This window comes from Denticeps clupeoides, chromosome 2 (assembly GCF_900700375.1).
Source record: "Denticeps clupeoides chromosome 2, fDenClu1.1, whole genome shotgun sequence".
NCBI classification, from domain to species: domain Eukaryota; kingdom Metazoa; phylum Chordata; class Actinopteri; order Clupeiformes; family Denticipitidae; genus Denticeps; species Denticeps clupeoides.
This window is the reverse complement of record NC_041708.1, coordinates 37208274-37221758: the sequence shown is the minus strand read 5'-3', so window position 1 is coordinate 37221758 and position 13485 is coordinate 37208274. Positions and strand designations below refer to the sequence as shown.

Below are 13485 nucleotides of genomic sequence, written 5' to 3'. Positions count from 1 at the left end.
TATCCATCAACGGGCTAAGTTGGACTAAGCAGTTGAAGTTGTTTAATAGAATTAAATCATCTGTATTTTCATATGTGAAAAGTGCAAATGTGCACATCAGTAGTGAAAGTCTGAAAGTTGAGTCATGGCTACTGGACTTCTTTCTGCATCCAAAGAACTTCATCAATCATAATAAAAGATTAAATGTTTACAGTTGTGGTGTGAAGTCAGTGGCATTTATCAAATTCTTATTACCACAAATCCCAGATATACCCTTCAATCATAAATGTTATTTGTCTTAATAAGAACATTAAAGATACAGACACTCTAGGATTATATTTAATTGTTTATTAAAGTTTTTAAGCTTTACTTCTTAGTACCAGGAATCCATGATACGCCTCATGCTCATGAAGCGCATGTTGCCCCAGCCCATATTCATGAAGTTCCTGTACTCTCCAGGTCCGAAGTACCACATCCTGCCTCTGTAGTGGGGCTGCTCGTACATGAGCCAGTGGCCGTCCATCACATTACAGGACATGCAGCTGTTCATGTGGTAGCGGTCCATGATCGAGTCACAGTCGTCCATGAACTCGTACATCTGGCCTCCAAAGTTATCCCTCTCGTAGATCCTCATTCTGTAGTTTCCTCTGTACTGTTCATACACAAACAAATACATCCATGTGAATTTTATGGCCTAAAGTCAATAAAATAATTGGTCTTACAGGTAAAGACTTTTTGACATTTTTACCATGGGGATCATACGGCAAGATCTGATGTAGCTGCTCCATCCAAACATGTTCATGTAGTCACCGTACTCGCCCCTCCTCATGAAGTAGGCGTTACCCATGTAGTTGGCCTGGTCGTAGACCATGAAGCAGCCACTGTGCACCCTGCAGGAGTGGCAGCGACTCAAGTAGGAGTGCATGTCAGGACAGTCACCCATACAGTCCCAGGAACGTCCCATGAAGTTCCTGTCCTCGTAGAAGGTGATCTTGGAAACAAAAAACAAATTATTAAATGACTGAAAAATAACCTGACTCCCAGATATTTGTAATAACTGGCAGGCAGCTTACCCTTCCCATGTTCATATTGGTGGGGCTGGTGGTCTTGCTCATTTTTTCCACAGATGCTACAACTGCCTCTGCTGCTGTTGCTGCTATGAACTCTCAGTTAAACCCTTATTTTTATACCTGGCCAAACCCAAAGAATATGACCCCCCCTTTTGTGTGTAAAGCCTTGATTCAGCAGAATGAAGAGGCCCATTGAGGGGTGCAATGTGTGTACATGGTACAGAAAGTCTAGTAAGTCATTTGCTGAATAATGTCCAGCCTGATGGCTCATCGTGCATGGGCCATTGATGCATTGTGTGAAGAGGTGCTTGCATTAGAGGTCTTTGGGTGTGCTTTGCAATTGATCTGATGGACCATTTGTCAGCTGCAAGCCTGTGTGTTCAGTCAAACTCTCGATATTACAGTCATGTAATCTGTTCTCAGCAATATCCATAGATAATACATCATAATAAATTTACAGTTTTGTCATCTGTTTATTAAATTATAAGAAGATTATATATGTTACATTATTAATTTTGACAACATTGGTAATTAATAATTAAGAAATTGCATTCATTCCACTCCATGCAGTTCAGCATTAAATCTACTGGCTACTCTTTGATTCCCTTGCCTCTGTCAGATTTGGAATTGCAAAATGAATACAGCAATTAAAAGGCCCACATTGTGGTGTGGGGGTTAGCATTAGGGTCCCACACCTCCAAGGTTCTGAGTTCAAATCTCTGGCTTTGTGTTTGTAATTTGCATGGTTTCCCAGCGAATCATACCGAATGGATAGGTACTATAGACCAGAAGTTTGTGTTTGATGGCTGCTCATTTACCACGTTAGCTTGCTCAAACCCGACATGAGTCCGACTAAAATGATAACTATTGAGCCTGACCCGGCCAAGATTTATAGCTGTAATGTACACTAGGTGGATTGATGACTATGTATGTACCTCTGAGGGAATGGTGTGAGACTAGTGCTGTGGGCTGGCACGCCACCCTGGGTGAGTCCACAAGCACAATGTCCCAGGATGGGCTCCAGATTTAGATTTAAAGGTTATGGATAGTGTGATAGAGTGTTTTCGTAAGTAAAAAATAAAGCATTGTAATGTTTGTGCTTGAATGTTGAAGTCAGGATATTACACTGAAAGAAGAAAGGCACCCAGCCAGCAGTGTATCCATGCCACAAGGTGAAAAGGAGGCACAAACACTCAACATAAGGAAAACATGCATTTAATAAACAGAATGACATGGCACGATGGCCAGAAAAATACACACCAAACTGAAAATCGGCAAAACATTAACAAGAGGTTGAGGGAAAAAGCAACATATAAATGGTTCCAATCACACATTCCAAACGAGCATGATTAAAACCCTCCTGGCTGACCACAAGTGTGGTCAAGGGTCTTCAGTGGCACCTTGCTCTGAAAAAAGCAAATGTTCCACTTTTCAGTTGATTTAAATGATCTCTAGGCCATCACTGAAGTGAAGTGATTCTCATAGTGAAACACTGCAGCACAGCACACGGTGACACAAAGAAATCTCTATTTATCCTCTCTATTTAACCATCACCCTTGGGGAGCAGTGGGCAGCCATGACAGGCACCCGGGGAGCAGTGTGTGGGGACGGTGCTTTACTCAGTGGCACCTCAGTGGAAACTTGGCAGATCGGGATTCGAATTCTGATTATGGGGTCACTTTCTTACCCGCTAGGCCACCACAGCCCCAATACGCCAAATATAATGAAACCCAGTTAAAACACAATCATCTCCAAAAATACCCTAATCCATTTTATTTACTTTGTCTTGTTTGTATCACACACTGCATTGATTTACTACTTTAAGAATATGATTTTTTAATGTGTGATCATATTGCAAAAAAATTAACCATTCAAAGATCTAAAATGCACAAACATTTATATTTATATACATGGATATAATATTGTGGATTCCCATTAGATGCATGAAAGATCTACCACATACTCATGTAGTAATCATAGTTGCCCCTGCTCATGAAATACGCATAGCCAAACTACCGATGCCAACTATACTACTGATTACTGATGCAAATCAAGCGTTGTGTAAAATTGATTAATTAAAATGCAGTGATATTATGTGTTGTTTACATAGTCATATTTAGATTTATTATAATTTATTTCTGCAGATTGTTTAGAATAATGCTGCAATCCAATAACGCATTATGTTGAATCCCACTGGATTTTTAACTGCACAAGTCAAGCAAAGGGGACAAGTTTTTCAGTAGTTTTGGATTTAACATGTTTTATTGATGATATTTTCAGTACCAAGAATCCATGATACGCCTCATGCTCATGAAGCGCATGTTGCCCCAGCCCATATTCATGAAGTTCCTGTACTCTCCAGGTCCGAAGTACCACATCCTGCCTCTGTAGTGGGGCTGCTCGTACATGAGCCAGTGGCCGTCCATCACATGACAGGACATGCAGCCGTTCATGCGGTAGCGGTCCATGCAGTTGTCACAGTCGTCCATGAACTCGTGCATCTGGCCTCCGAAGTTATCCCTCTCGTAGATCCTCATTCTGTAGTTTCCTCTGTACTGTTTAGTTGACATAAAGAAATGTTAATTTTTTTTTTTTTAATTATGGCTGTTTTCAAGCTGATTTTTGAATGTGTAACTTTAACACTTACCATGGGGATATAGCGGCAGGACCTGATGCAGTTGTTCCAACCAAACATGTTCATGTAGTCACCGTACTCGCCCCTCCTCATGAAGTAGCTGTTACCCATGTAGTTGGCCTGGTCGTAGACCATGAAGCAGCCACTGTGCACCCTGCAGGAGTGGCAGCGGCTCATGTAGGAGTGCATGTCAGGACAGTCACCCATACAGTCCCAGGAACGTCCCATGAAGTTCCTCTCCTCGTAGAAGGTGACCTGGAAAATTGGTAAGATCAAAGTGCACTTTGTTGTTATTGTGCTGCCGGGTAAAAGAACGAAATTAAATATAATTCCTAGATATTTTCTTACCCTTCCCATGTTCATGTTGGTGGAGCCGGTGGTTTTGCTCATTTTTGTTCAGAGCTGTTTGACTGCTGTTGCTGTACTCACCTCCTGTCAGACTGGCTTTTATACCTGGCCAACAGAAAATTTTTGCTTCTTCTTTTGTTTGTTTTCTCTTAGTTCAGCAAAATGAAGATGAGGCCCACAAGGCATTTGAAGTGAAAGAGATAAATCAATCACCTTTTGTAAAAAAAAAAAAAAAAGAGCTGCTGAAGAGACATTCATTCTAATTTATTAATGAAAAAAATAAAACTAGAAACATCTCAAATCCTCAACATTCACTTTATCGATAGATATAGACATAATTTATTCCATGTTCTGCTTATGTACAGTATAGGCACACTTTACATGATGTATTTGGTACATTGTGTTTTCCCAAAGGGAAAGCAAGCACTTACCTGGGTTACCTGGGTTTATATGCAGTCAGATAGAAAATGATGTAGTGGATCTTATTATTATTATCCCTTAACCCTAAAACATAATTTTTTCATATTTTACATATGTTACAGCCTTATTCTACACAAAAAAAACATAATGAGAATTATGAGAATTATCAACACTTTTTCGATGCACCTTTGGCAGCAGCTTTAGCCTTTTTTTAAAGTCTTTTTTGAAGTTTGGTCCACCTATCCTTGGCCAGTTTGGCCCATTCCACTTTGCAGCACATCTCAGGGGTTCCTTTGAGGGGCAGTGGTGGCCTAGGAAGTTGCCAGTTTGAATCCCAAACCACCAAGGTGTCACAGAGGTGCAGTCACCTGCAGCTGAGAAACATCCCCACAGCATGATGGATGCTTACCACCACCATGCTTCCCTTGACTCATCAGACAGACTCACGAGACCTGAGGGTTCTTCAGTTGCCATGCGGCTTTTACTAAGGAGTGGCTTCTGTCTCGTCATACAGGTCTGATTGAAAGTGAAGTGATTGTCACTTCACACGGTGCACACAGTGAAATTTGTCCTCTGCATTTAACCCATCACCCTGAGTGAGCAGTGGGCAGCCATGACAGGCGCCCGGGGAGCAGTGTGTGGGGACGGTGCTTTGGCAGCACCTTGGTGGGGTGGCACCTTGGCAGATTGGGATTCGAACCGGCAACCTTCTGTTTACAGGGCCGCTTCCTTAACCACTAGGCCATCACTGCCCCTGTGGATTGCTGCAGAGATGGTTGTCCTTCAATAAGATTCTCCTCTGTCCACAGAGGACCTCTGGAGTTGTGACTGAGAGACCATTGGGTTCTTGGTCACCTCCCTGATTAAGGTCCCTCGATCACTCAGTTTAGGTGGCCAGCCAGCTCTAGGAAGTCATGGGGGTTTTGAACTTCTTCCACTTACGGATGATGGAGGCCACTTAGCTCATTGCACCTTCAAAAGCAGCAGAAATGTTTCTGTAACCTTCACCAGATTTGTACCTGGAGAAAATGTTCTCTCGGAGGTCTACAGACAGTCCCTTTGACATCATGCTTGGTTTGTGCTCTGACATGAATTGATAAGTGTGGGACCGTATACAGACAGGTGTCTTGCTAAATCATGTCCAATCAACTGTTTTTTTCACAGGTGGACTTCAATTAAGCTGCAGAAACATCTCAAGGTTGATCAGGGGAAACTGGATGCACCTGGGCTCAATTTCCTTTTCATTTTTAATACATTTGAAAAATACATTTTGGAATAAGGCTGTAACATAACAAACATGGAAAAAGTGATGTGCAGGGAATTCTGTCCGAATTAACCCATGCTCTGCATGACGCATGTGCACATTCTGATCCAGAATACATTCAGTTTGGGTTTATTTTACTCAATGTTTAAAAAAAACTACAAATCAGGTAGTGTGGCTATGATTTACCTAATTGTTTTAGATTGAGCTAATTTAGTAATACAATTAGGTATATTTTAAGAAACTTCAAGACTTTTGAAACTATCTGCAGAACTTGACTTGTAAACCATTAGTATATTTACCATGGGGATATAGCGGCAGGACCTGATGCAGTTGTTCCAACCAAACATGTTCATGTAGTCACCGTATTCACCCCTCCTCATGACGTAGCTGTTACCCATGTAGTTTTCAGTGTCGTAGACCATGAAGCAGCCACTGTGCACCCTGCAGGAGTGGCAGCGGCTCATGTAGGAGTGCAACTTGAATGGCTCGTTGTGCCACTGTTCATGGCTCACCCAAAACAACATAATTTCTTAAATTGTCCAGTGACGGCAAATTTTTAATACGTGTATTTCCATTCTTCTATAGCAGTAATTTATCCAGGTTTGGATAGAGCATGCTTCAGTTTTTGGTGAATAGAAAATTGATGAGAACAACATTTTTATTATTTTAATGTTTTTAGTTAATTCTGCATATTCATTAATGAATATTCATTTTCTGCAATGCTCAAAATGCTCTGGTGAAATGCTACCCTTTTTTTTTTACTTCCAAAGGATTGCAGAAATGCAGTGCAGTTTGTGAGAAATTTTAAAACTTTTAAAATAATAATTCATAATTCATTATTAATAATAAATTGAATAATTACAGAAGGCAGCTACCAGTCATGTGATATTTAGGGTTGTCAGTCATACCATTATGCATACAGAGATACAAATCCAATAAATTATATGTACAATTTATTACATATTTAAGCAATTTCCTTCAAGATTAATAAAGTTTTCTGATTCTGATTTAATACCAAGAATCCATGACACGCCTCATGCTCATGAAGCGCATGTTGCCCCAGCCCATATTCATGAAGTTCCTGTACTCTCCAGGTCCGAAGTACCACATCCTGCCTCTGTAGTGGGGCTGCTCGTACATGAGCCAGTGGCCGTCCATCACATGACAGGACATGCAGTTGTTCATGCGGTAGCGGTCCATGCAGTTGTCACAGTCGTCCATGAACTCGTACATCTGGCCTCCGAAGTCATTTCTATCGTAGATCCTCATTCTGTAGTTTCCTCTGTACTGTATGAATATACATTAAAGCTACTTCAAGACTTTTGAAACCGTCTGCAGAACTTGAATTGTAAACCATCAGTATATTTACCATGGGGATATAGCGGCAGGACCTGATGCAGTTGTTCCAACCAAACATGTTCATGTAGTCACCGTACTCGCCCCTCCTCATGAAGTAGCTGTTACCCATGTAGTTTGCAGTGTCGTAGACCATGAAGCAGCCACTGTGCACCCTGCAGGAGTGGCAGCGGCTCATGTAGGAGTGCATGTCGGCACAGTCACCCATACAGTCCCAGGAACGTCCCATGAAGTTCCTGTCCTCGTAGAAGGTGACCTGTAAAACAGATCATAATAAAATTAATTGATAAATAACTTCATTTTGTTACTAAAAAACTAAACGAAATTTTAAACTAAATTTCAATTAATGTTCATTACCTTGCCCTTGGTCATGGTTGTGGTACAGCTGCTGGTCATTTTCAGTTTGGCTACTACTGCAGCAGGCTGCTAGTTGAAATGTTACTTTTATACCTGATCAAATCCAAACAATATGCATGGCCTATTGTGCACAATAATCTGAGTAAGCAAAATGGAATAGAGGCCCATAGAGTGTTGAGGATGAAAAGGATGTATAACAATGCACATATAATGAAACGTGCAGTTTAACTCCTTTGTACACTGGGGAAAAAAAATCAGTTTTTTTTTCTCCCAATTTCTGCCAGTTTTTATCTACTTTAATTGAAATGCAATTATTTTCATTTTTGCTCATCATCTAGAAAGACAATACTTGGGCCCACAAATTTGAAAACTTGGTTCAATAAACTACATTTTCAAATCTAAAGCATATATGTGGGGTAATTAGGCCACTAAACAATGAGGTTTACTAAAGAATAGACAACAAAATATTATTTGACTGATGCCCAGTCAAAGGCTGTATGGCTTATTTGCCAAGAAACCATTGCAGGAAGAATATATTAGATTATAGAAGGTTATAAAGGAATATAAGGTCAGCCATCACCTTTCCACCAAGATTCGAGATTTGATTCGATTGTCGAAATTGTCAATAGTCACTCTGATGAAAATGTAATTATGCTTTTAATTTTCATCAGAGTGACTATTGACAATTTCGACAATCGAATCAAATCTCGATGAGTCAAGAGTCATCGAAAGGCACAAGCCACCTTGACTGGATTGCCATATTTGACTGGAAGAAATGTCGAGCCACTCAAAAGAATGCAGTATAGAGTGAAGGAAGACAAACCTGAGCAGGAGGTCATTTTCACAAGGAAGCACTGTGAAAATCTGTATTGCAACTTGACAGTTGTAGAACTTCAACATTACCGCTTTATAATGTGTTTTGAAGAAGTAAGTTAAAGACCAGTGCATGTGCATGAAAACAGCACCACAGCAGTTGCAGTTGGACCCGATTGACAGTGTGACACTGTCTTAACGGAGAAGTTCAACTCTTTTAAACTGGATGAGTCTTAAGCTCAGACAAATTTCCAGACATCCAGAGGATCCTGGGTATGTGTGTGCAGACTTTTAGTGTGATGAACACCAACAAAGAACCCTACAGAACCCAGATGAGTGATCCAACACCTCAGATCTGTTGTGAGAATTGTCACATTAAAACTAACACTGGACACCATTCCCTGCAAGAAAATGTGACCAACAACACTGTTCCCACTAAAAGTGAGTGTAAATATTAACACTGCACTGCCTTTTTTTATGTTTATGAATGATATATGTTCATCTGCCACTGGCCCATGAGCCAAAAGGTTTTGCCACCCCTGATCTAGACACATTTATATCTGGTCTGATTAGTGACATAATTATATGAATAGAGTTGCACTGACAAACTTGATGTAATCCTCACTGTGAATACCTAAATATACAGTATTTAAATGGCCCGTGTATTTCGTGAAAATAAAATTACACAAATTGCACAAAATGACAGACACTTTCACTTGTTCGAAGCCGCAATTGCACTTCATTTCCTCAGAACTTTAACAAATTACAGAGTACATGTAAACCTTCACCCTAAACTTGAACTATGGTGAATTATGTTCTTAGAGTGTCCATGTTAAACAGTATTATGTACTCTTACAAATAAATAAAAGTGTTTAATGACAAATGTTTTTACAACTTATCGAATCAAGGCATGCACAACATAAATACATGCATATATACCTGCATACCTTCCTCATCCTCATTTACATCCGCATCCATCCGTGTGTGTGTGTGTGCGTGTGTGTGTATGACTGTGAACTGGTTTGTCATTGGAAGTGGATTATCAGTTTTGTCTTCTTTATGTTCTGCTTGACATTGTTACACGACATTGATAGGACCATGAAATTCACAGGTAACACAGGTGTGAAGGAGGGCGGTGAAAAAAATCTTAATGGTTCAGAATGCTACTTGTATTGCTTCTACTTCATCATCCTTTTAACTTGGTGTTGCTGTGGATGACTCTTTACTTCCTCTATCCTACAATATCCTACCATACAGACTTCAAATCTCATATGCCTAACTGCCACTGGGCGACAACTTGCTCTCCAAACCAACCTTTGACAGTGGCTGACCAGTTCCACAAGCTTTTACAGCTTCACTATGCAAGATTCTTCAAAGCTGTCTTTAAATAAGACTGCTAGTCTTGCTAGTTGGACCTCAACACTAGAACAAGATGTGGTTGTAGGTTGGTGGCTGCAATGTAAGTTGTGAATATCAGCTGGCATCCAAGGTCCATGAAGAGTTGCTTTTATAGCTGCTGGTTTGAGGGTTCTTGCCTGGAATACAATGGGTATGCTGGTGAATCTGACCCTAAGACATCTGAGAGTGGGACAATGCCATACTGGTATTGGTGGGTCTATGCCTTTCTGTCAAAAACTTTTTTGTTTAGGCTCTTGTTTGGCTTCTCAGTGATGGTTTGGTTGACTCTACCTGCAATGGTAAATCAAAAATTATCATCCAACTTGCTCTTTGTAAGTATAATTGATCTTGATTTGACTGGTATGAAAATCATTGTGGCACATTTCACCTGCTATAAGGTCATTCCTGATTACCTGGATGTGAGGCTGGATTTCATTTTGGGCTCTCTGAACTGGTTCAGTAGACTTGGTTCAAGGCAAGGGAAAAAAACGCCAGAGATGGTACATGCTTTAATGACGTTTAAAGCTGATTCCATAAGGAATGGTTCATTGCTGTGGTTCATGGTGATTCGTGTTTGTGCGTTTATAAGGGATCTTGGAGTTGTCCTTCACTATACCACCATGAGGCATTATAGCATCTTGCAATCATAAGCATCAGGTTTATGTTACAGTTTGTGTCATTTTTAACATCCTGTATTTGAAACTGCAATAGAGTTCCTGGTTAGTGCATGGCACTAACTTAAGGCCTAGATCATGAGTTTATGTGCTTACAAGCTTTGTAAAATGGTGGAAGATTTCAAGACATGTAGTAACTACCTTTTAGCAAGGAATGGTTCTTCAGCCAATACAGCCATTTTGCCCTGATGAAGGCCCTTTAGATGAAGATTGTAAGATCTTCCGTTCATGGTGAAACTTTCTCAGGCAGCAGGGGGATATATTCAGCTTTATAAATGTACTCATGTGTTACTAATTTTGCTATTTATTGTGGCACACAATACTATTACTATTCCAAAATAAATTATTCCAAAATAAAAAAATCTTTGACATTTTTGTTCTCAGTATTTTTTTTTAATTGTTCTTCTTTGCAAACAACATAATTGTAAATCTTAGTACCAGGAATCCATAATACGTCTCATGCTCATGAAGTGCATGTTGCCCCAGCCCATCTGCCTGAAGCTTCTGTACTCTCCAGGTCCGAAGTACCACATCCTGCCTCTGTAGTTGGCGTGTTCATACATGAGCCAGTGGCCGTCCATCACATTACAGGACCAGCAGCCGTTCATGCGGTAGCGGTCCATGCAGTTATCACAGTCGTCCATGAACTCGTACATCTGGCCTCCAAAGTTATCCCTCTCGTAGATCCTCATTCTGTAGTTTCCTCTGTACTGTTTAAAATCCATAAACAAACAGTGCTTAGTGTTTAAAGTCTTAACTATTTGTACAGTTCTCTTAAATTGCTGTAGCAATCATTTTTACCATCGGAATCATACGGCAGGACCTGATCCAGCTGTTCCATCCAAACATGTTCATGTAGTCACCGTACTCGCCCCTCCTCATGAAGTATGCATTACCCATGTAGTTGGCCTGGTCGTAGACCATGAAGCAGCCACTGTGCACCCTGCAGGAGTGGCAGCGGCTCATGTAGGAGTGCATGTCAGGACAATCACCCATACAGTCCCAGGAACGTCCCATGAAGTTCCTGTCCTCGTAGAAGGTGATCTAGAAATGGGACAGAAGAATGGGTTAAACATTATAAAGTTATACACACTCAAAACAAATAAATCAGAGGTCATCTTATTCTTACCCTGCCCATGTTCATGTTGGTGGGGCTGTCGGTGTTGCTCATTTTTCAGACCAGTTTGGCTGCTGTTGCTGCTGTGGTGTCCTGTCAAAGCCAATCCTTACTTTTATACCTGTGCAAGCCCAAAAGAGCAACCACATCCTATTGTGCAAGAAACACTGACCAAGCAAAATGAAACAGAGGCTCTTAGGCAGGTAAAGGTAAACTGTGCTCATGAGAGTGAACACAATAATTTCAAGGCATTTGCAACATACAAGATATTTCTCCACACTTTTGTCACAATGCAGTGGATCTTTAGGAACGTTTCCCAAATATGTACAGCAAATGTATTAAATATGCATACAATGAGGAACAATTTCAGCTAATACTTAATTTAAATGTGATTTGCAATCATTTGTAGTACAATAAAAGTGCTGATAGTTAAGTATCCATCAATTAACAACAATTTCTAGGATCTTCTAATTCCTCAATGAGTATATAGTGTGTTATATAATAAACAGGAAAAAAAACTTTACAGAGCTTCTAACCCCAAATTGTTACAAAATTGCACCCTCCTGACTTAGGGACTAACTTTATTTTCTGCAAATTAATATTATAAAATGTAACTGGGAATTTATTTGGCAGAATTAAAATTTAACACTTTTTGAAAAATGAAATGTAGAAACATGTACAGTATGAATTCATTGTGTTGCATTTTATTCTTGCATTTTTTCTAATGTAATTTCATTAACATACAAAGACCTAGTAGACAAAAAAAAGTCTCAAACCCATTTCACAATTATAACAAAGATATTTTATTGTTATATTTATGTTACCTTATAGACTCAAGAATACACTACATCCATTCCAGTGGCTGAATTTCTCCCTTGGTTTTTTGACCACACATTGTTCTTTTCCACTTAATTGTAAAGAACATGAATTAAGAAAGTGTGCAACTGGATGGGCGTCACAGGAAACATAATAATAACGTGACTAAATGAGAGGAAATAATGTTTCATCTCATTGTCACTACTGAAAATTAGACATTTTAGTACAGCTTCAGTCTTGTGTTGGTCTCAGACATAGCAGTCTTGATGGGATGGGGAAAAAAGAGAGCACATCATCACAGAACAGTATCATTATTTATTATGCGCCTCAATTCAAATGGAACCAGTCAAATGTTTTCTCAACGGCCACATCCAGCTCTTTACAGACACATTCTTTTATTCTTTGATGAATTTGTAGAGAAGAAAATGTATTTAGGAGTGTCTGTGAACAATTGGTGTGGTGTCCAACTGGGCTCAGTTCTTGGTCCTCTCCTCTTTCTTTGTACTTAGCCCCTATTGGTTTTATAATCAGAAAACAAGGTATCAAATTTCACTTTTATGCTGATGACTGCCAGAATTACATCCTCCTGAAGAAAATAGTAACATGCTCTGTTTAGACATTACTTAAATATCTTGTTGAAATAAAAGCCTGGATGGCTCTTAACTTTTTTTAAATTTAATGATAAACGACTGAGAGTGGTGGCCTAGCGGTTAAGAAAGCGGCCACGTAATCAGAAAGTTGCCGGTTCGATTCCAGAGCCGCCAAGTTGCCACTGAGCAAAGCACCGTCCCCACATAGAGGATACATTTCATTGTGTGCACCTTGTGCTGTGCTGCAGTGTATCACAATGACAATCATTTCACTTCACTTTCAGAAAGACTGGGGTGATAGTTTTTGGAAGTCTCTTTGACACCAGTAAATATTTACATTCCTTAACCCAGTATAATGAGCCAATTGCTACAAATTTGGGGATGCTAAACTAATTCTTGATAGTCAATCTAAAGCAGTTGTTAAATCAAGCTTCTTCCGACTAAGGTAGCTAAAACTAGAACAAAACTTGTGAACAAAATTTGATTTTAGCAATGAAGGGTTAAAAGACCAGAGATGAAGGCGAAGCATAAAATCATTGTTGAATTAGTTAATTTAGTGGGATTGGGGATTGGTAAAATTGTAAAAAATAGGAGTAGAAGAGCAGAGTCATAAATGCTAACCTCATAAATGCTTACGGGTCATTGTCA

At 39.8% G+C, this 13485-nt stretch overlaps 4 protein-coding genes across 4 annotated transcripts; all 4 read right to left on the bottom strand.

The window, feature by feature from the left end:
- Nucleotides 1-352: 352 nt before the first annotated feature.
- Nucleotides 353-1123, bottom strand: LOC114769670 (gamma-crystallin M2-like). The gene is made up of 3 exons (XM_028962883.1): nucleotides 1053-1123; nucleotides 728-970; nucleotides 353-631 (listed from the first exon to the last, which is right to left on the bottom strand). The coding sequence occupies exons 1-3, from the start codon at nucleotides 1092-1094 to the stop codon at nucleotides 353-355; spliced, it is 564 nt and encodes a 187-aa protein (XP_028818716.1). The 5' UTR covers nucleotides 1095-1123.
- Nucleotides 1124-3325: 2202 nt separating this feature from the next.
- On the bottom strand, nucleotides 3326-4050 carry LOC114772589 (gamma-crystallin M2-like). The gene is made up of 3 exons (XM_028965479.1): nucleotides 4033-4050; nucleotides 3697-3939; nucleotides 3326-3604 (listed from the first exon to the last, which is right to left on the bottom strand). Exons 1-3 carry the CDS (start codon nucleotides 4045-4047, stop codon nucleotides 3326-3328), a joined length of 537 nt encoding a protein of 178 aa, XP_028821312.1. The 5' UTR covers nucleotides 4048-4050.
- A 2674-nt stretch (nucleotides 4051-6724) lies between these two features.
- On the bottom strand, nucleotides 6725-7468 carry LOC114773153 (gamma-crystallin M2-like). Its single transcript, XM_028965692.1, has 3 exons — nucleotides 7430-7468; nucleotides 7086-7328; nucleotides 6725-7003 (listed from the first exon to the last, which is right to left on the bottom strand). The coding sequence occupies exons 1-3, from the start codon at nucleotides 7466-7468 to the stop codon at nucleotides 6725-6727; spliced, it is 561 nt and encodes a 186-aa protein (XP_028821525.1).
- Nucleotides 7469-10745: 3277 nt separating this feature from the next.
- Nucleotides 10746-11458, bottom strand: LOC114779959 (gamma-crystallin M2-like). Its single transcript, XM_028967545.1, has 3 exons — nucleotides 11444-11458; nucleotides 11116-11358; nucleotides 10746-11024 (listed from the first exon to the last, which is right to left on the bottom strand). The coding sequence occupies exons 1-3, from the start codon at nucleotides 11456-11458 to the stop codon at nucleotides 10746-10748; spliced, it is 537 nt and encodes a 178-aa protein (XP_028823378.1).
- Nucleotides 11459-13485: the final 2027 nt, after the last annotated feature.